The sequence below is a fragment of the Microtus oregoni genome, unplaced genomic scaffold (genome assembly GCF_018167655.1).
Source record: "Microtus oregoni isolate MIOR12 unplaced genomic scaffold, Mior012 000000F_ref0000247, whole genome shotgun sequence".
Taxonomy (NCBI): Eukaryota; Metazoa; Chordata; class Mammalia; order Rodentia; family Cricetidae; genus Microtus; species Microtus oregoni.
In genome coordinates this window covers 81,828,240-81,850,576 of record NW_024543059.1, presented here as the reverse complement: position 1 = coordinate 81,850,576, position 22,337 = coordinate 81,828,240, and the positions used below count along the sequence as shown (strand labels likewise).

The window sequence follows — 22,337 nt, the reverse complement described above, 5'->3', positions numbered from 1 at the left end:
TGCGGAAAAACACATATCTTGTGTGCTTATCTTTCTGTGTTTTCGTCTTATTAAAAACTCATTCTTAGAAAAGCAATGGGGATGGGGACAAAGGAGCTTTCTAAGTAAGAGGCGTAGCATAACCAAAGGCAGGGAGGATGTAACAGGATGAGCGTGGCAAATCCTAAAGGGATCGGCATGGCTCAGCGGCAGAGCTTGTGAAGTCAAGCCGGGACAGTTACATCTGATAGGGAATTTGATTGCACAGCTTAAATGGTTTGTGGCAGATGCTCTTCTACTGTAATCATGATAGTTCTTGTGAAAGAAGTTACAGGGGACACTGCCATTGGCTCTCTTTCCCTATCAGTGGGTTTTGTATCCTCAGATCCAAAAGACTTGAAAAAGAATGCATTTATAATGAACATGTGCAAACTTTCCACCATTCCTTCCAAAACACAGTGTACCATTTAGGTAGTGTTTGCATTATATTAAGTAAGTAATCAAGGAATGTTTTTAAATAGATAGGAGAAAATGTATAAGTTAAGTGTATAGGTAAAAATGACAGACTTTATTTGTAAAGAACTTGAGCATTTGAAGATTTGCGGTTCTGTGGGGGACCCAGAATCCTGTGCCCTACAGTTACTGAGGGGATGACTGTCATTGATTTCCTAATAAAAGACTTCTGTTTTTTTTTTAAATTAATGTGTATTTGTGTGTGTGATCAGTGGCCTGGGCGGCTAGAAGAGGGTGTCATATCTCCTCTGGAATTATAGGCAGTTGTGAGTCACTCCGTGTGGTTCCTGGGAGCTGAATTCCAATCTGCTGCAAGAACAGGGAGAACCCTTAACTGCTGAACCATTTCTCCAGCCCACACTGTAATTGATTTTTAAAGTCATGATTTTTGTAAATAAAGTGTCAGTATTTTTTTAGATAGCAGAATTTAAGAAACTGAATATAGACACCGTTGGTGGAAGTGGTCACGGGTTGAAGACCTCAGTGTGCTGAGGCCTCTGCTGGGACCTGAGGTTAGAGGCCAGCAGTGCTCCTCCGGGAACCTTACACCCTATGTCAGAGTATGGAGTCAGCTCTCCACACAGAAGCCTCCTTGTCTTGTCTTGGTCTTGCTTGCCTGACCTGACTCCACCTTTACTCTTCTTCCCAGTGTTCCTGCTGCCCCATGAAAACAGCTCAGATCTTACTCTCTCATGCTGTAATGATTCTGCTCCTGCCTGTCTGTTGTTTCTATGTTTCAAGTCTTCTTAACTTTTTTTCCAGGGTCCTTCTTGTTTTGAGGGAATTGATTTGTTTTATTATTCATAGCCCTTTGTAGCTTTCTTCCTGCCTTGTGTTCTCTTTATGTGTATATATGTGTGTATCTTGCCTTTTTCCTGCCAGCTTTCTTGATTTCCTGAAAACTCAGAAAATTAAGAAAGTGTCTTATATGTGCATACACCATCCTTTTTTTTTTTAAATGATAGTATTAATTTTTTTTTTTTTTTTTGGTTTTTTGAGACAAGGTTTCACTGTAGCTTTGGAGCCTGTCCTGGAACTAGCTCTTGTAGACCAGGCTGGCCTCGAATTCACAGAAATCCACCTGCCTCTGCCTCCCGAGTGCTGGGATTAAAGGTGTGTGCCACCACCATCTGGCTTGTAACATGAGGGCCTGCTAGTTGGGGTTTCTGTCCTGTCCAGTTCCCACAGCCGGTAAGTCCCAAAGAAAATCACACAAGAGAGTCTATATTAATGATAAACTGATTGGCCCATCAGCTCAGACTTCGTATTAGCTCTGATAACTTATATTAACCCATTATTTTTATCTATGTTAGCCACATGGCTTAGTACCTTTTTCAGTGGGGCAGATCGCATCTTGCTTCTGCAGTGTCTGGACGGGACTGCGGGAGAGCTTCCTTCCTCCCAGAATACTCCTGTTCTTATTGCCCCACCTCTACTTCCTGTCTGGTTGTCCCGCCTATACTTCCTGCCTGGCTACTGGCCAATCACCGTTTATTTAAAGCATAATTGACAGAATATAGACAAGTCTCCTGCACCACTGGCTAGATAGTATCAATTTTTAAAATGCATTTATTGTCTTCTGTATAAAAATAGTACTTATTCAAGGGCGTAGATTGTATTTCTATGTTCATGTTCACATGTCCTTTGGGAAAAATGCAGTTACATTAGTTCCACACCCCCGAAAAGCATGACACTGATATAATGTGGTGGAATGTTTCCATGTATCCGTGGTAGGTTCCTTTCTTAAATTAAGATTTATTTTGAATTATGTGAATGTATATGTCTATGTAAGGAGTATGTGCATGTGTGTACAGTGACCATGGAAGCATCAGGTGTCCTGAAGCTGGAGTTGCCCAAAGTGGGTGCTCAGGACTGAACTTGGATCCTCTATAAGAGAAGTACAAGCTCTTACGCACTGAGCCATCTCTCAAACCCATATTACGTTTCTTCTCCCCACTTTTTCCCCTTAGATTTATGAGTGACTTGCCTGTACGTGTGTATGTGTCTGTGTGTGTCTCTGTGTGTGTCTGGTGCCAGTGGAGGGCTGCTGAAGAGGGTGTCAGGTCCCCTGGAACTGGAGTGAGGGATGGGCACGAGACACAAGAGCATCAAGTGCTCTTGACCACTTAGCTTCCTCTCCAATAATCCCTCCCATAGGGCATGTTTTTTTTTTTCTGTTTTGTTTTGTTTTTTTTTTCGAAGACAGGATTTCTCTGTGTAGCTTTGGAGCCTGTCCTGGAACTCACTTTGTAGACCGTAGTGACTAGATCTCTGTGAACTCACAGAGATCTGTCTGCCTCTGCCTCCCGAGTGCTGGGGTTAAAGGCGTGCGCCACTACTGCCTGGCCCTACGGTGTTTCTTAATCTTAGGCCATATTACATTTGTTCTAGGTGGACATACCACTGAGATCCTGAGGCTGGTTGGAAGCTTGTCCAATGCTTACTCCCCCAGGGATTACGTCATTGCCGACTCTGATACCATGAGTGCCCAGAAAATTGATTCTTTTGAAGATGCTCGAAAGAGAGACTCTGCTACTGAGGTGCGTGATTATTTCTATCTATAAGTTGCAAGTTGTCCATCAAGTTCAGTTGTCTCTGGAGAGAATTCCCTGGTATTTCAATGCCCTGCCCACAATAGGCAATAAAATGTGACTGGTGGAGAAATATGTATCCTTTACTACCAAGAGGTAAAAATTTCTTTAAAATAAATATTTTTAAATATTTTTATAGTTTATTTAACTTTTATTTTATGTGTAAAACAAATCTTCAAATTAAAAGTAGCTCTTACTCTCATACACTATTACTTTAGAGTTATTGAATTTCAATTGTGAAAATTATTTTGTTCTATAGTTACATATATAAAGTATTCAGGATTATACTTAACGGGTCTTCATTAAAGTTCTTTATTAATGCGTTATTTTATATCTGTGATCACTTTGTCTTCAAATCACATTGGTATTCACCTTTAGAATCATTTCTCTATCCCCTAGTCGATGATTTTATTTTAGCATTTTAATCAGTGATGCTGAAAAAAAGTGAAGCAAAATGAAAAATAAAGGTGGAATCACATCTTTATCGACGCAAAGGGGTGTAGAGTGGGAAGCTGGGGTCCCAGCAGGTAGGCCAGTTGTCAGCCTTCTTATCTCTTTATAGAAGGGAGACTTTTACGTTGCATTACCATTCTGTCTGAAGCAAATTTAGAGTCAGGTTCTGTAGCATGAATAATAAAAACCCCGAGACAGATATTGGGGTTCAACCTGAAGATCAGAGAAACAAAGCAGCCAGGCCACTAGCAAGCTCTTACCTCCATGAAATCTTCAGACTGAGAAAAAAGTGAGGTCCTGTCTCATCCCGCCTTATACTCCTCTCTAGTGCTGGGATTAAAGGTGTGCACCACCACCATCTGACCTCTGTGGCTAACTGGTGTGGCTGCGGGGATTAAAGGTGTGTGCCACCACTGCCTGGCCTGTACCACTGACTCATGTGGTTGTTTTCTGTTCTTTGGGCAAGCTTTATTTATTAAAATAAAAATGAAATACCACTACAAGGTTCTAACTGGAATCCGGATTTTGATGTGTGGCCTGTGCCTCCCTGCCCTGCCCCTAACTAGTTCATATAAACAACACGTCCTCCCTGGAGGAATTTTCCTCGCCCCTTTTCCTGATAGAACTTTACCAAGCTCAATCTCCTCGTTCTCACGAACACTCCTGTGGCTAGAGGCCTTGGACTCTCTCTTTATAGTTGCATTTTTCAGTCTTAAGTGAGTTGGAAAATGTGTTCCATTTTGACACACCCGCAGTAATTGCACTGTGTGGTTGTGCATGGTTGTGCAGCCTTTCCCATAACCCCACAAGCCCTTCAGTAATCAGAGGGCATCGATTCACAGTCGGTCTGGTGAGAAGCCCAAACCTACCCCCCTAATACAGGCTTGCTCTTGGACAAGTAAAGAACCTCCCAGAAACCCAAAGACACACCACTGCTTTCTGATCCTTAGAATTATCTAAGTTATACTGGAATATTCTCTGGTTTATAACTTATTCTTATGTACAATTTTTATGGTGCTGGACATGGAGAGTCTATAATCCTATCACTTGGGAACTGAGGCAGGTGAATTGCTGTGAGTACAAGGCTAACCTGGTGTATCTAGAAAGTTCAAGCCAACCTGGACTGTTGCAAAGTGAAACCCCGATTCAAAAGAAAAAAAATGAAGAAACTAAATAAATAAAAATTTAAATAATAAAGTTCAGTGAATTTTTAAATGTTTTTGTCAGTTTGTAGAAAAGTCTCATTACCAAGCTAGTTATGATAGTTATGATAGATAAATATGCAGCATACTTTGAGTTTTGACATTTTAAATTATAACTATGAATTAATTGATAGAGGAAACTCCTTCAGGTTTCTCTTTATTCATCTTATTTAGAGTGGAAGAAATAATTATTATTTTTTGTTGTGTGTATGCTTGTGTGTATGGGGATGTGTGTGCCTTAGGAGTTCAGTGCTGGGGACTGAGCCCACTTAGCCACCGAGCCATCTCTCCAATTCCCAGCTATTTTTTTAATTAAATTTTAGATGCTTAGTCTACTGTGTTTATAACACGAAAGTAAAGAGCAGTGGATCTTCCCGGTTTATCGTAAGGCTGGACTAGTCAACTTCAGTTTGGGGCACTTAGTTACCGTTTTGAGAAATGCTTTTCCTTGACCAACAGCAGCCTTGACTAACTGAAGCAGCGAGCTCAGACCCCCTTACCCCCCCAGAAAGGAATGTTTGCTTGTGAGATCATGTGCGTGAAAAAAATGTCCCGCCAGGGGGCGGTGGTGCACACCTTATCCCCACAGTCGGCAGGCGGACCTCTGAGTTCGAGGCCAGTCTGGTCTACAGAGCGAGTTGCGGGACAGCCAGGGCTACACACAGAGGAACCAAAGAGAAAAAAAATGTCCCCAGACTTCTAAAGAACAAGTCGTCCTCTCTGGGTTTAGTTCTGAGGAGTAACTAAAGAGACAGGGAGGGGGAGGGAAATGGGAGGCTGTGGCAGGGAAGAGACAGAAATCTCTAATTAATTAATTAATTAAAAAAAGAGACAGACATCACTAACGACAGTGGGTCGGAGAAGCGGTTCCTGAGACTGCAGGGAGTGATTCCTACTGGAGCCGGTTTCAGCTGGACCATACACACACACACACACACACACACACACACACACACCGCCCCAGCCAAGCCTGGAAGGAAAGAAGGAGGCCCTGGAAGGAAAGGAGGCTCTGGTCCTACCACCGGCTTCAGTTCATCCTTTTATTTCCTCTGAATGGGAACCTTTGTTTTCCTAAGGGCCCCCCTTGACAAGCAGCCTTTCTCCTGGTACCTTCTGTCAGGTCCCGAGTTGGCCCCTTCAGATCATATGACTGAAGGGAAAAGCTCTGTGTCACTGAAACAAAATACTTTTTAAATGCCCACGAAATAGGCAAAGTCCTTGAAAACGGATTTGACAGGCTTAAAAAATGGAGCCAACTTTCTTTACTTTGAGTTTTCCCTCTGGTCCTTGATTAGCCTTTGCGTGTTTTCCCAGGAAAGGGTGGGGTGTTGTGTTTTTTTGGTTCATTCATTTTGAAAATGGTGAGTGCTGATTCTAGACACAAAACTGCAATGAAGAGCGAAGCAATGCTTTATTGACTGGATCCTAGAATCAGCTCTGTCTGTTTCTCTTTGCTCTCCCGGTCTTTGCATATTTTATTCCTTTTTTGTTTGTTCCTTCCTTTGAAATGTTTAGACAGCAAGGGTTGAACGTAAATCTGGGCATTCGTCATCACCATGGCAGCCTGCTCTAGAGGTAGCAGTGGGTACTGGGGTCCTACCAGTGCTGATTTCTTCCTATACGTGTGTGCATGTGACCAAGGATTAACACATATACGTGGAATCACATAGACCATGTTGAGGGCTTTTAGGAGTGGGTGGAGGGCTAGTTTATAAGTCAGAAACTGCGTATTATATTGCTTTTCCCCACTTAACTCTACACATGGCTGGTTTTCCCTGTTGGCACACATATGCTTGTACTTTGTACTGATTGCCTAGTAATCTGTAGTATTGGTGTTCCATTCCCCCAGCTGTGCACGCGCATGCACACGCACACACGCACGCGCACACACAACCGCGCACGCAGGTTCTCTATGTAGCCTTAACTGTCCCGGAACTCTCTCTGTAGACTAGGCTGGCATCAAACATGGAGCTCCATCTGCCTCTGCCTCCCTAGTGCCACCACTGTCTGACTGTAGTGAGCGTTTTAATTGATACATATTCTGCCAGAATTCTTAAGCCTGTCCAAATATTCTGTGCTAATTATAGTGATTAGAAAAAAGCTAAGTCGAACACAGTGGTGGCAAGAAATGGCCTGTGGACCCCTCCCTCCCACTGCCTTCTGTCAGATTGTGGAAACCCCACAGGGATTATGAAAGAGCACGTGGGGGCGGAGGGCAAGGCAGAGGATATTCCAAACGCTGTTGTTCTGTTCTCCGTGAAAACTGTGTCTCTGTTCATGACTTTGGGTAATCTACTTCAGCCGAGATGCAGAGAAAGCTCTGAGGTGCAAATCTCGCCCTTGCTGCGGTTACTCTGGGCTCCAGTCAGCTCCGTATCAAGTTCATGTCTGTGGCTGTCTATACTTAGTTTCCTAAAGCACTTCGTTGCCCCAGTCATTCACTAGCCTAACGTTTTCAGTGGTTTTCTTAGTATAGAAAAGTATAATTGGAACCAAAAGCCGATGTCCATCAGAGGCCCCGTTTAAAAGCAAAAGCAGGGTAAAAATATCTGCCGTTAGTCATACCGCTGTTTGGTTTTGTGCCTTTCACCGAAAATGAAATAATAAGTACCGAGAAGCAAAACAAAACCTTGTATTATATAAATGATTGTATCTAGCAACAACAAAAAGCTACAAAGCTTATCGAGTAGTTCCGGTTTTAAAGGGCTTTAGACGGAGGCTGAACAACACAAGAACTCTGGCTGTTTCACTTGCCGGCTTTAACTGGAGAGAGAAGCAGTGAAAAGAGGCGCTGGGAAGGGGCTTTTAGTAAGAGGAAACAACACAGGCACAAGAGTGAACTCTTATCAAGATATATCAAATATTATATAAACTGATATTTTTAGCTAGACCCTTCCCAATTTAATACAATAGCAGTCAAATTCTTTTGGGGGGGGGTATAGGGGGTTCACGATAGGTTTTCTCTGTGTAACAGTCCTTGCTGTCCTGGAACTCACTTTGCAGACCAGGCTGGCCTTAAACTTACTGACATCTGCCTGCCTCTGCCTCTCAAGTGCTAGGATTAAAGGTGTGTGCCATCACTGCCCGGCTGCTGTCAAAATTCTTGTGGTGTGTGTGTGTGTGTTTTGAGACAAATTCTCTTTATTATGCACCTCTGGCTGTCTTATGACTAGGCTGACCTTGAACTCACAGAGATCCCCCGAGTCTGCCACCTCACCTGGCAAAACTCTTATTTGATAGGTATTGTTATGGTTGGTTCGGATCCATCAGTTATCAGAATCATGCCAAGATCACTCTTGCTGTCATGGAACAGACACAGCTGCTGTTGAGAGGACTGTCATACCAGACTCAGTGGCTAGGAGAACTGTACAGTTCATCAGAAAGTGAACAGCGCAGTGGAGGTTACACCGGGATGCGCAGAAAAATGAGATCAGTTGCTTATTGGGCCTTGAAGATGAGGACTCTGAGGAGAGGAGGGTTTCAGACACAGGGCACATCGAAAAAGCTGTGGGGGGGGGGAGGATTTCTAGATGCCGGTCCAGTGCAGATGGACAGAATAAGTGGAGGGACCCTGGAGGGGAGATGGAAGGTTGTGTAGGGGACAGACAACATTGCAGCCACTTGCTCTGTCAGGAAGATGGGAAGTCTCTGGAAGCTTCTGCTCAGATGTGTGGTAGGGTGCAATGCGTGCATTACAGATTCTCAGTGTTGTCCTGCACAGCACAGGCAAAGCCAGGGGCCGGGAGCCCTTGCAGCCTTCCAGAGAGAACCGCACTGTCTCGCACTAGTCAGGGTTCGAGAGGGGGAAGCAGTTGGACTCCGTATAAGTTCTTGTAAAAATAAGATTTATTTTTTTATGTGTCTGAATGTTTTATAGATGTATGTGTATCTGCACCACATACATGCCTAGTGCCCATGGAGGTCAAAACCTGAACCAGATCCCCTGGAACTGGAGTTCCCAATGCCTGTGAACCACCATGTGGGTGCGGAGCAGTGAACTCAAGTCCTCTGCAAGAGCCTTCTCTCCAGTTCCTGTATCATTTTTCTGGAAGTCAAGTTAAGATAATTTCCTGGCAGCTTTGATAGGAATTTGCGGAGGAGAAAGTCAAGCATGACTTGGGAACTGTTAATCTGGGCAGTTGTAAGAACACTGCCGTTGGCCTGGAGAGAGGATGGCTCAGTGGGTGAGAGGACTGACTGCTTTTGCAGAGGACCCAGATTCAGTTCCCAGCATCCACACGGTGTCTTAAAACTATCTGTTAACTCCCAAGTCCAGGGGATACTTTCCCCACTCTGACCCTTACGGACACTAGGCATGAACATGACCCACATACACAGATTCAGGCAAAACATCAATATACATAAAACAAAATGAGTCATTTGCCGCGCACCGCACCCCCATGCCTGCGCTCTGTGCACTGTTACCGAGTTCACGAGCTTCGGGCAAGGGGCTGGAGGTTAAAATACACAGACACACACAGACAGAGAGACAGCCATACGGGTCATCCTTGAATTCCCCAAGAATGCCCCCTTTATTGTGTTCAGATTATATAGAGATAGCCACGCCCCAGCCAAACCCACCAGAAACCACTCTCCTGCCATCAGGAACTCCTGAAGGTCTTGTGCTCAGAGCAGCTGTAGGCCCTCAGATCAGGGGATTACAAGAAATTCAGGATCTGGGGTCTCACTGCTCCCAACAGTCTTGAAAAAAAAAAACCGTATATATGTCTCTGTGTGTGATGTGTGTGTGCATACATGTGTTGGGTGGGGGGGTGCGTGCGTGTATGTGCATGAGGTGTGTGTGCGGATGCAGATATGTGTGATGCATGCACGAGTGTGCTGTGTGTGCACACATGTGTGTGATGTGGTATGTGTGTGTGTGGGTGTGCATGCGCGCGTGCATAGTGCTGCCTTTTCACCACACTCTGGGAAGTCTAAGAGGAGCTTTCCTGGCTCCCAGCGTCTTTAGAGTGCCACCCAGACTTAGCCAGCAGCCGCCACTGAAGCTGTAAGGCAGGAACACCCTGGACTTCAGAGGTGTTTGCAGGTACTTCTTGCGTTCAGGCAGAGCTTTCCCAAACCCTATACATTTGCTTGCTCTCTCCTTCTTACTCCCCTGGCCTCTGCTCACCTTTTTAACCCCTGTTCTAGTCCATCAACCCATTCGTTCCTTTTGTTTTCCTCTCCAAAAGGTCCTACCCGCTTGAAAACTGGTCCTGGCAGTTTTATTATACGTTTCCTCGGCAGACAAGCCTGCTGTGTTTGATGTCATTCCCCATCAGGCCACCAAGTGGCAGCACACTACAGAACATTGAGCTGTTGACCCTGCACTACCAGGAGACTTTCAGAATAGCCCGAGATACACACAAATTAGACAGGGGAGTCTTCCCCATACTTCCTTTTTAGTGAACATCGTGCACCTCTGTTAGATAGGATTGTCTTTCCTTCCTTTCTAAATTGACCTTTCTTGAGTTAGAAAACACGTTTCATAGCTGCGGAGTCACATTTCCACCTGCAGATGTTTTTATTCCAGAATGTCTTCACGGGATCGGGACCATACATGTTCAGGGGCATTGCTTGTGTAGGATGCACCAGGGCTTGCATTTGGTCCCTAGTAGCGTGGAAAAACCACGCTTTGAACCCAAACATATTGCCTTAGTACTATTACGTTTATTTCAATTTGTTTCAGGTGTTCTTTGTCTGAGGCAGTAGAACAATTCACTTGAAGCTTTACCTTCCCCCACAAAATATTTCTTGTGTGTGTTTGGGGGGATATGCATGCATGGGTGTGTGTGTGTGTGTGTGTAAACTTGTGAGTGAGTCAGTGCAAGAGGGCAGGTGTCCAACTCTGTTGCTGTCTGCCTTATTCTTCTGAGAGCGGTTTTCTCCTTGAACTTGGAGTTCATTTGTTTTTTCCAGCTAAACTTGCAGCCAGCAAGCTCCAGCAATCCTTCTGTCTCCATCTACACCATTGGGTACAGGTGCATGTGTTATCACAACCAGTCCTTACACAGGTTATAGCCAGCACTCTTCTCTCCTCCCCTCCTCTCCTCTCCTTTCCTCCCCTCCCCTCCTCTTCTCTTCTCTCTATTTTATGTATTTCTTTATTTATTGTTTTTTCAAGACAGTGTAACTTTGGAGCATGTCCTGGAACTAGCTCTGTAGACCAGGCTGACCTCACAGAGATCTGCCTGCCTCTGCCTCCCGAGTACTGGGATTAAAGGTGAGCCACCATTACCCGGCTTTTAGGGGGAGGGCTCAGCAGGCTGCCTTAATCACCTCTAACCCCGAAATATGTCCTGAAAACTATAAAGTGGCTGCTGATGGAGCAGGTTTGTGAGGACTGTAAGGAAAGCAGGTGCCTCTGCCGGGGAAACTCTCAGTGCAGTGGGAGAGAAAAGTGTCCCAGTGGAAGCTGCTAATGGGGGTGGGGGTGGCTCTGTCCATAGAGCGCCGCTGTGTAAGGCTTAGGACCTGCATTTGGATCCCCAGCACACGCATGAAAAGCCGGACCGTGCAGCACACACCCGCAATCCTGTGCTAGGTGTGGAGCTCGCTGGTCAGCCGCCTGGTCAAATTGGCGAGCTTCGGGTTCAGTGCACGCACGCACGCACGCATGCGCGCACACGCTAATGAGAGCACCGCTGTGTAGCGGCAGTGCATGAAAGATGATGTCCGTCAGTGGCCCCTGAGACCTGCGCTGCCACACAGCCTGGGTGAGGCCTTCATAGTGAGCAGCTGTGCTCGCAGGCACCCCGAGTTAGCAGGCAGAGGCCGAGCCTTTGTTCTGAGCTGTGAAGGTGTTAGCCTTCATGCTACCCTGACAAATGGAGGGTGGCATGAAATACTACCTTGGAAACAGGCTGCAGAAGAACGAATACCTTCCCTGTCCCTGTCCCCTCATACTTACCACTTAGGTCTCCTTTCTGCACCCATTCCCAGAGAACCCCATTTATATCCTCCAGGTGAGGAATTCAAGATTAATTTTGAAGAAACTGCTTTGCCCCACAGAACGAAACTACAAGTTCTAATAACACATGGGTCCTGTTTGTCTTTTACCCTTCGATGCTCAAAGCGGCCCAGGCAGTGGCTAGTGCCACCTCGTTCATTGGCACAAGCTAGGCATTCCGTCTGCCTCAGCTGTTGACAACAGGGCCACATAAATCTTTGTTATGGGAGAATGATTTGTGTATTACAGAATGCTCACCAGCAACCTTGGCCTTTCCACCAGACACCAGGGAGAGGCACCCCCCAGCCCGCGCACACCCACTAGTGGTGACAGCTCTAATGTCTCCAGTCCTTGTTCAGTGGCCTGAGGAGGGGTCTTCCCTCCATTCTACTCGAAAATCACTGATTTGAGCCGATATCCACCGACTATCAGGCATACAAGGAGTGCCCGTCACGGAAGAACCCAAACCGGCCATCAGCAGAAGGGATTTTGAGAAAAGGAGGGGCTGGGAAGCTTAAGTGGTGTGGCTAAGTTACACTGTAAGTGTAACTGTAGCTATTGTTAGAGAGATGATGGGATACCATGCTGCTGAGAACAAAGTCCAAAGTTTTGAAAACTCAGAAACACTCTGATCAATTAAAATTTTTATTGCAAGCATGGATATTAAATCTACAAAACACGAGGCAGTCATGTTGAAGATTCTGCCATAAACTCTAGTTAACATGGAAAACCAAGGAGTGAGCGCTAGGTGGTTAAAATAGAATACTGAAGGATATTCCCAGAAAAGGCAAGGAAACGGGAGGAAAGTTCCAAACAAAAGGATGGCCTAGGAGAGGTTCCCAGACTTAGAAAGACAGGACCTTCAATGTAAAAGGACTGTAACAAGTCCAGGCAGACCAGAGTCACAGCAAGGTAAGTCATCTGAGGATTCAGAACCAGTGACAAAGAGAGGATTCCAGAGGACAAAACAAGACCAACCGGGAAAGGAGTCAGCACAGATCCGTGTGTGTACACGTGCGTGTGTGCACGTGTGTGTGTGTGTGCGCACGTGTGTACATATGTGTGCTTGGGTATTTTATTAATGACTACATTCTTTCTGTTGCATTCTTTTTTTCTCTGCGTTGTTTGGTCTGGATGTAACTCTGTCGAAGCTTGGTGGTTGCAGGATTCTCAGTGGGTTCCTCTAAAGCAGACTTGGAAGCTTCTGCATACACCACCTCCCCGGTCCACAAGGCGGGGTGCTGCCTTCGTAGATGACTGGGACTGCCCCATCTCCTTGAGCCTTTGACTTTCAGGCATTTGGTGTCTGCTCCCAGCAGTATCCAAGCAGTTCTAAAAAAGAAAATTGTAAACAGTGGGAGTGTAATTATGGGTTTCGCTCCGGGTGTGAGCTTTCCACCGCTGCTGGTTCGGTGCAGTTCTGTTGCTGCTGCCGTCCTCCTCCTCCTCCTCCTCCTCCTCCTCCTCCTCCTCCTCCTCGTCCTCCTCCTCCTTGTCCTCCTCCTCCTCGTCCTCCTCCTTCGGTTTTAGTTTTTTGAGTCAGGGTTTCTCTGTGTAATAACCCTGGCTGTCCTGGAACTCTCTCTGTAGACCAAGCTGGCCTCGAACTCAGAGAGATTTAACTGCTTCTGCCTCTCGACTGTTGAGATTAAAGGTGTGCGCCACCACCGCCCGGCTGCTCTTCTTTTCTTATAGTGTAACTAATGTGTGTACGCACTTCTCCTCATTCTAAAGAGTATTAGCTACATCCAGTTCTATGTAAAAGTAAACTACCTCAACCCAGAAACAGTCAAATGCCTGCACTCAGAGTAAAGTAAGGTGAAATGAGCAAAATATCTGAGCAAGAAACTGTGTGTTTCCTACCAAATGTTATCTACCACCGCGCCCGGCCTTATAATTTCTTTTTTTGTTGCAATAAATCAATATGTAGGTTACTGGGGGACTCCCTGTCTCCTTCCTTTGAACACTTGGATGCTCTTCCCATGGATATAGGCCCAGGAAATGCTTCTGAATCCTGGTAATCACCGCCACATGTGGGATTGCATAATTCTCAGAGCTCCAAGAGCAAAGCTGGGTGGTTATTCGCTTTGGGTTTAGGCAGGACAGACTGGGGAACTGTATGGGTCGGCAGGGAAGCGAGCGCGCAGTGTGTTCCCATGGCCTGCAGGTGCCCGATCAGTGCTCACTCCTCAGTAGCTGACTGTGTAGCTGAGGGAGAAGAGCTTCTTGCCCCAGACTAAGTCCTGCTGATGGCAAGTTCTATCTGCTTGGGCTAATAAACCTCTCTAGGCCTCTGTCTTTTTCCATGATGAGCAGGCCTAGCTAAGATCGGGGATCCTCAGCGAGCCACCAAGAGCCCACAGCAGGCTCTCAGTGAGGCACAGTTGACTCTAAATGAGGCCACCACTCCAGGTGTGCCAGTGTCTGCCCAGATTCCAGGTTCTGAATCTTGACCTTTTCCATCACCAGCTGTTTTACGCCCCCACCTGCTGGTCAGTCCATTGCCCTTGTTCCAGAAACAGAACATTTCAACCTAAAAAGTGAATGTGTTTTGTATTTATTTTATATTGTGTGTGTGTGTGTGTGTGTGTGGATGTGTGGTTGTGTTAGGATGTGTGTGGGTGTGGAAGTCACAGGACAACTTGCAGGAGATGGTTCTCCTTCACTGTGTGGGGCCTAGGGATTAAACTGAGGTCATCAAGCTTGACACACAGTTCCTTTACCTTCTGAGCCGTCTTGGCAGCCCAAAACTACCTATTTTCTAGCACTGATAGAGATTGTGTTTGGAGAATTTCACCGGTTCACAAGATTGTGTTCAAAACCAGACTACAGCTGGCCCTCATGGCAAGGGTCTTGAGTCTCAGCTACTTGGAAAGCTGAGGTAGGCAGGTCAAGCTGTCTGTACAACAGAGCAAGTTCAAGGCCAGCCTGAGCTGTCTATGAGACTCTGTCTCCAAAGAAGTAAAAAGGGGCTGGGGAAATTGTCCGATGGGCACAGCTTCCTGCTCTGCAGGCATTGGGATCTGAACTTGAATCCTCAGCCCCTACTTGAAAAGCTGAGTTTGTAACTCCAGCCCTGGGGGCAGGGGCGGGGCAGGTGCGTCCTGAAAGCTTGCTGGCTGGCCAGGCTAGCCAAAACTGTGAGTGTCTGGTTAGGTTAGAGACTTTCTTAAGGCAATAAAAGCAGAGAGTGATCCTTGAAGGCGCTGTCTGCTCTGGCTTCAGAGTAGGCGTGTACACCCGCGACATGCGCGCGCGCGCGCACACACACACACACACACACACACACACACACACACACGGTTCAGGAAACTGCTGAGGATAAAACTCAATGATGTGGGGGCTGGAGAGATGGCTCAGAGGTTAAGAGCGTTGCCTGCTCTTCCAAAGGTCCTGAGTTCAATTCCCAGCAACCACATGGTGGCTCACAACCATCTGTAATGAGGTCCGGTGCCCTCTTCTGGCCTTCAGACATACACACAGAATATTGTATACATAATAAATAAATAAATATTTAAAAAAAAAAAAGGAAAAACTCAATGATGTGGTCCTTGCCTGGCCTGCATGAAGTTTTCCGTAATAAGTAAACAAGCAGACCAGGGTGAGTACAGGTATGCCCTCAGCTGGTTTTCCTGCCTGCATTCTCTCCTTGGGGGCGTGACAATACCATTGTTCCAGCTAGAAGCCCAAGAGTAGCCCCAGGCTGCCCATGGCCACGCCTCTCCTCACCATTTGCCCTCTGCATTCCTCCCCCTTGACTGACGGCATCATTGCCCTGGTACGTATGGACTGTCTCCTGGCTTTTTCTCCTCTAGTCCTTCCCAGGGCTGTTTTTCCTCCTGGTTGTCAGATGGTATTTGTTGAATGAAGATCTGATCAGAGACCCTTTGAACAACAGCCAGTGTCTCAAGTCTGCACTCACTAACCCGGCTTTAAAAGCCTCACCTCCCTCTAACCCCATGCCTCCTGCCTTCTATCTTGTTCCTTCTGTGTCAAAATAGAGCTCCCACATACTCCACGTTCTCCCAGACCTCTGATGTGAACATGCCCCGACCCTGCATCAAGACCCTTCCTACTTTTCCTACATGTCCTAGATCTGTATCCGTAGTGATTCAAATCGCGTATCTCCTGCAGGAAACCAGAGTTCTGAAACATAGTTAATTGTTCCTTCCTTGGCGACTAACAGGAAAATTATGTCTCACACTGCACTGGTCTTTTGGTTTGCACTTATTTCCGTGCCTTTCCCTTTGGGACTGTCGTGAGTTCCCTCTCAATGTCTTATCTATCCTGGTTCTTTGTCGCCTGGTAGGTGCTTATTGAGTATTCAGTGAATGAGGGAATAAATCTATGCTTGTAATAAGTACAGTTCCCAAGTCCAGGTCATAAACAGTTGCTTCTGTAACAAAGACAATAAGAGGAATTTGTCAACTTACAAAACAGAAAACAAAGCAAAACTGATCTTGCCTCTGGCAGGACTCTGCGCAGCTGCCCAGGGATATCACTAATGATGGACAGTAAAGTCTCTGGGCCCTGTGTTTGGCAGTTGCTCATGCTGCCTGAAGCCTGTTGTTAATGAAGCCAGTACCTGGCTTCGTAGTCTGTACGGTTGTCTGAGGAGAGGGTCGGTCTCTCACAGCCTGTGGACCGAGAGAGGAAACCTCTGTTTCCCAGAAGCCAGGGCTGACATTTGCCCCATGGTCACCCGCTGGGTCATGTTCCTAACCATAGGAGCCAGGAGTGGCCACTCTTTTGTGCGGGAAATTATGGTCGTTTTGATTTGGGGAGGATGGGTTAAACCATCCGACATACATTAGAAATAATACTTGGTGATGCGTAAGCTATTCCAAGTTTAGTGGGGGTTTTGGTTGGAGATAAATGAGATGAGTGAATACCACCAAAACCAGCGGGAAGAGTGAGTTATCCAAAGGAAGACTGGATATTGTCCAAAGAAGGAGCCCGAAAGACAACTGTTCAGCGTAGAAGGCTTCAGAGTCTTTGAGTCATAATCCAGGTTATTTCTGAAAAAATAAATTTTCCCCCTAGACAGGAAGGGGCTTCTTGAGGGAAGGTGGAGCCCTAGCCTCGTTTGTCTCTTTCTATTCAGCCTGGATAGGCTGGGTGTGTTGGTGCCTGAAATCCCAGGGCTTGGATGTATAGGCAGCCCAATCGCTTCAAGTTCAAGGCTCGCCTTGTCTGCCCAGCAAGTGCCAGGCCAGCCAGACTGCATATGTGAACCAATAGTCAGCCCACCTGTGAAGCGAGGTCGTGGAGGCTAGCCGAAGAGCCCCATTGAGAGCCGTGCACTCTTGTGTCGTGGGGAGAGATTTAGGTCTCCACGGACTGGTTTGCTAGACTGGGCAGGGGGCTCCCAACACCACAGCTTTCTCATTTCCGTCTCTGTTGACACATCGTCAGTTCCCACAGATAGACAGCGTCAGGCATTTGAGGGACAAGACCCTCAAAAGTGTTCTGTGGTGAACCATGCTTATCTTCATTTTAAAATGATGGGTTTAGCCGTCATGGGGTGTGTGTGTGTGTGTGTGTGTGTGAGAGAGAGAGAGAGAGAGAGAGAGAGAGAGAGAGAGAGAGGAAGAGAGATTTATATATAGAGAGAGATGAATAAAATTTGGCCATTTTAGTGTTCATCTTGTTTCCAAGATTTTGCAATACTGTGGCATCCATTAAATAATAAGTGTGTTATACGTTTCACTGTGTGGTAACAAGAAGAAATGACCTCATAGCCATGCGGTCTGCTCTGTTGTGGTTTATGATGACATCTGGATTCTTTGGTGGAATTATCTTCCATCTAAATCACTGTAAACTTCTGTTCGGTTTTCACGAATCCGAAGCCAGATCTGTTTGTGGTTTTCAGCAGTGACGTAATCCTGGGACACACTGTGACTCTTAGAAGCTGTCATATACCATCAGGATTTAACTCAGCGTTTCACACAATTTCAGACAGGCTAGAAGCCTGAAACAAAAATCCACTTCTCCATTGGAGATTTTACACCTCAGTGTTTCCTGGCCGCCTTGCCACTCACATTTCCTCCTGTGTCAGGGGAGGCCCTGGAGAGCTCCGCCCCTCAGTCAGGAAGCTCAAATACAATGTTTCCCTGATGTTCGCTTTTTTTCCCCCCTGTGTGATAGAGAAAGAGGGAACGAATCTCCTTGGCCAAGATTGTAAAAGTGAGTGGATTCTATTTCAAAGCGTGTCCATATTTGGGATGTACACAGTGAACTGGACAGAAGAAATGAGGCCACTCCATCTTCCTTTCTCAGGTCCCTTCAGCCCTGTCCACTGCCAGGCAGGAGCACTACTAAAATTCCAGCAGTTTCTTGAAGGAACCGGGGGCCTGAGAGCCACAAAGAAGAAGGAAGATTTCAAGGTCCTATGTCCTCATTCTGCGTTTCCCCCCAAAGCCTTAGGGGTCTGAGAGTGGGACATGCCATACCACCGATGACAGTGGTAGGGGGTGGGTACACTCCACCTGCAGTGCACAGCTGGCACGGAGGACAAAGAGACAGGAAGAGCCTAGTTCTTACAGAGCCGAAGAGAAGGCGGGATTTGTGGGCTCGTGTCAGTATATAAATTTAAAGTGAGTTGAAAAATGATGTCGCCAGTGATGGTGGTGTAGGCTTTTGATCCCAGTACTTGGGAGGCAGAGGCAGGGGATCTCTGAGTTCAAGGTCAGCCTGGTCTACATAGTGAGTTCCAGGATAGCAAGAGCTACACAGAGAAACCCCGTCTCAAAAAGAAAGAGAGAGAGAGAGAGGAGGAGGAGGAGGAAAGAAAGAAAGAGAGAAAGAAAGAAAGAAAGAGAAAAAAGGAAACTGAACAGGACAGGTATTTGTAGTACATTGGAACAACAGGAGGCAGAGAGTAACTGCACATGAAGGTGGTATAGTTTCTAAGGTACTAGGAACGTGTTAAGGCACAGAGATCCAGGAAACACCCATCAAAAGACTGCTACGCACCTATCAGCACACGTGGAAAGCCTGGGTCCAGGTCCTCTCACTGTTGCCTGGGGAAATGTAGATCCCTGTAGTCTGAAGGTGAGGCCTTTGGATTTGTCTCTCTTTAGCCCTAAGATATGAGGAGCCCGAGTCTTTGCCTCACCGTCTTGAGCATAGAGCACAGACTGAACGAACATCTGGCAACCGTAATGATAGCCTTCTGTATATGTTGTCGAATGCTGTCCTCTGGGTACAGCGTGGCCACTGTCCTGAACTGTCAGCGTCGGGATTACCCACAGGAGGTCTGCACAGGACTGGGTCTGTTAGCATCAGGTCCCGGAGGGGAGGAGAGCTTTCGAGGCAGCACACTCTCAGTATGCGGTTCCCCTTCCCCCGGGTCATGGAGGAAGGTGGGGAGAGGGTTTCATCCGTGATGTGTTGCCCATGGCATGGTAGAGAGCCTCTCTCCTGGGCTACTACTGGTTCACCAAACTAAACGTGGGTGGAATAGTTTCTTCAGCCTATCATTGGCACTCTGTCTGGGGCCGAAAACGTCTCCCCAGGAAAAGCTCATGCAATAATGTGGCAAACGTTTGCCAAGTACTTAAACTATAGGAGATACCAGACTAGGCCCTAGCATTACCGCAGTGGAAAAAAGAAAATCCTCTCAAGTTGCATTCTGGTGAGAGAGTCAGAAAACCAAGTGCATAAATCACCAAGTGAAGTTGGGGTACTAATAATTCGTGTGAAGACAATAAACCAGAGTCTTGGGGGGGGGGGGAGGTTACTGTCTGTCCTTTGAACAGATAAGAAAACAGAGCTGAGAGACTGTCTGGGGACAGGGCTGGCGGGGTGATGCGGAGCAGAAAGGGGCTTCCAGAAGGAAGTTTGATCCTGAGAGAGCAGACATTGAGCTAGCAAGGAGGAGTTGGAGACAAACCAGCACCAGATTATATAGGAGCCTGGGAACGACCGCAAGGAGCTTGGACTTTCTCTCACGTGCAGGAAGCCTGTGGATGGTTACAGACAGGAAAAGGAAAGGAAGGGATCTGCTTCGCATTATCAAAGGATGAGTCGTGGTGAGTCTACAGAGAATAAATCATAGCAAGATAAAAGCAGGAAGGAGAACAGCTCAAAGGCAGCTGGCAGTAGCAGCCAAGGTGAGCGATGGCGATGATTGCAGCCGTGGAGTAGCAGAGACGTTTGGAGTCTGCAGATGGCTGCGGGAATACGGAATGAGGTTTCCGGAAACGCACACGGGGCTACCCCCTCCCTCCATGCTTCCCTGCCAATCCCAACATAAATCTTCATTTCTCTGCAGGCAACTCACGATAGGCTCCACTGTTCATGCTTTTTATTTCTGTCCAGAGAAGGAATCTGAGCGCTGGGTTATTACTTGATTTATTATTCGTTTTTCAATTAATAATTCTACCAGTGAGGCAAGGGCACGAGTTCCCTTCTTGGCTTGTTGGCTACTGCCCCTGCGCATGGATTCTGCCTTCTAAGAATGAGGGTCTTATTTAAGAACTGTGTGCACTACTGGGCTCCACACCACCGACCTGCACTGTCGGTGAACTACGTTGGCGGTTTAGTACTGCGGCCTCACCCCCCAGGCCAAAGACAACTGAAGACTTTAAATCTGCTCATGATTTAGAGGTGTGCGCATATGTATGCTTGTGCTTGTGGGCGCCAGAGGGCAACTTTACAATCTTTTCTCTGCTGCACTTTACATGGGTTCTGGGAATGGACTTAGATCACCAAGGCTTGCATTAGCCACCGTCCACTGCCCAAAAGTTGGATCAAGGTATTCACACAGGGAATGTCTATCTGATTCTCTACACCCTCAACAACACTGGGTGCCTATAATTACTGTTTACTAGTACTTGAAGAATTACTCTTTCCCTGTTAACTGCCTCTTCATGTTTGCTGGCTTTGTAGTTCTTCTATTTGAAACTATCTGGCCATCTTCTTTGACTATCTTGATATGCGATTGTTTCACCCATTGATTTATCAGGTCTCTTTATATATATTAATGTGTTACACTCTGCCTGTAATATATTTTATGGAAAATCTCTCCCAACACAGTGCCAAAACTGACTTTGCATTTTAATTGCATTTAGGAACCTCTTTGTCATAATCCAGTAGTGTGAGGTTAGATGAAGCATGAAATAGAGTTTGCAACTCTTACGTCTAAAGCAGTTAAGATGGAAATTAAAAATGAGTAAGAACACAGATGCTCACTCTGTCGACCCGAGTATTAGCTATTTGTTCATCTCGGTCTCTGCTGTCTCCTCTAGTGCACCCCGTACCGCCTTCACCGCATTCCAAGAAGCCGGGAGGTTCGGCAGGCCTGGCTCTCCTCAGTGTTCACCACCTTATACTCCATGTGGTTTTCCTTTCTCCTGGTTTGCCGAATAAAGCCAGATTTGGTATGTAAGCCTGTCCCTCGGGACAGAGAAAGTTTACCTCTCTTACAGCTTGTCCACTGATAATGAGATCGATTGTTTTATTCAACAGCTACTATTTCTAAGTGAGTCAGGGCTTTTTAGCGGTACGTAAAATGTATTGTTTATATGCGCTTCGCTGAAAGACTTGAGAAGTTGCCTTCCTAGCTACAGTTTGAAGTCAGAGTTTGTCCTGTCCTTTCTTTTATAACGGTAAATACCATCAGTGTCTTTAACTAACGCTTGTGGTAGCTCACTGTGGTTCCTAACCATCACCATGTGCGAGTCAGCCACCAAATAGTTGATTCTTTTTCAATAGCCTTCTTGGTATTTGTTAAGACTTTGACCAAATATGGTATGTGGCAGTCAGAATTTCATATATATTCAAGTTTTCACAGGAAAAGAGGACAGGAAATAGAAAGACAAACGCTAAATACATCCCTGGATCACCGCATTCCCTGTGTCTGTAGAAGTCTGGCAGGCTCTTGCAGTCTTTGTGGTAAAGTTGCAGGATTCATTGCAAACATGCAGCGGTAGATAGTACGGACCAAGGGATGTGTATCACAGGCTCTTAAATTATGCTCATCCTGTGGACGGCGGATCCATTAACTGCTGTAGCCGAAAAGGAAACTCTTTACTTCATTCCCAGATATAGGAGTCCTGGAAGGAGAGATTATTCTCAGGAATAATCGAGCCAAAGTGTGTGGTTTAGAAGGTTCTCTATTTGTTACCCTTCATCAGCTAGATTATATTTCAAACCCTCATTGTGGAGGACAGTTTAAAACCTTTTATTTTTTTACATGAATAGTTCTCTATGAGTTTTTTTAAATAGTATTTACATACCATAGAATGCACAGCTCTTAAGTGTATAGTTTAACCACGTCCCTAAAAAGACGTAGAAACTTTTCATGATCTCAGAGTGTTTTTCCCTGACCTCTTTCCAAACCAAGCCCCCAAGAAATCACTGTTTTCTGATTTATACCACCCTTGATTAGTTTTATACACACTTATCGTTTTTTAAAGCTTATTTTTATTTTATGTATATGAATGTTTGCCTGCGTGTATGTTTGTATATCACGTGTATGCCTGGTGCCCTTGGAAGCCACAAGATTCATCAAATTCCAGGAACTGAAGTTACAGAGGATTGTGAGCTGCTGTGTGAATGCTGGGAATTGAACCCAGATCCTCTGGAAGAGCAGCCAGTACCCTTAACCACTGAGCCATCTTCCCAGCCTCCTCAGATTTTTGTCCA

General features: G+C 46.1%; 1 protein-coding gene across 1 annotated transcript in view; it reads left to right on the top strand.

Moving 5' to 3' along the window:
• Positions 1-22,337, top strand: part of Alg14 (ALG14 UDP-N-acetylglucosaminyltransferase subunit) — a 70,037-nt gene that overhangs the window by 4,383 nt on the left and 43,317 nt on the right. The window contains exons 2-3 of the mRNA XM_041660262.1: positions 2,884-3,032; positions 20,939-21,070. Coding sequence (XP_041516196.1) covers positions 2,884-3,032; positions 20,939-21,070 — 281 coding nt within the window. The remainder of the gene's footprint in view (positions 1-2,883; positions 3,033-20,938; positions 21,071-22,337) is intronic.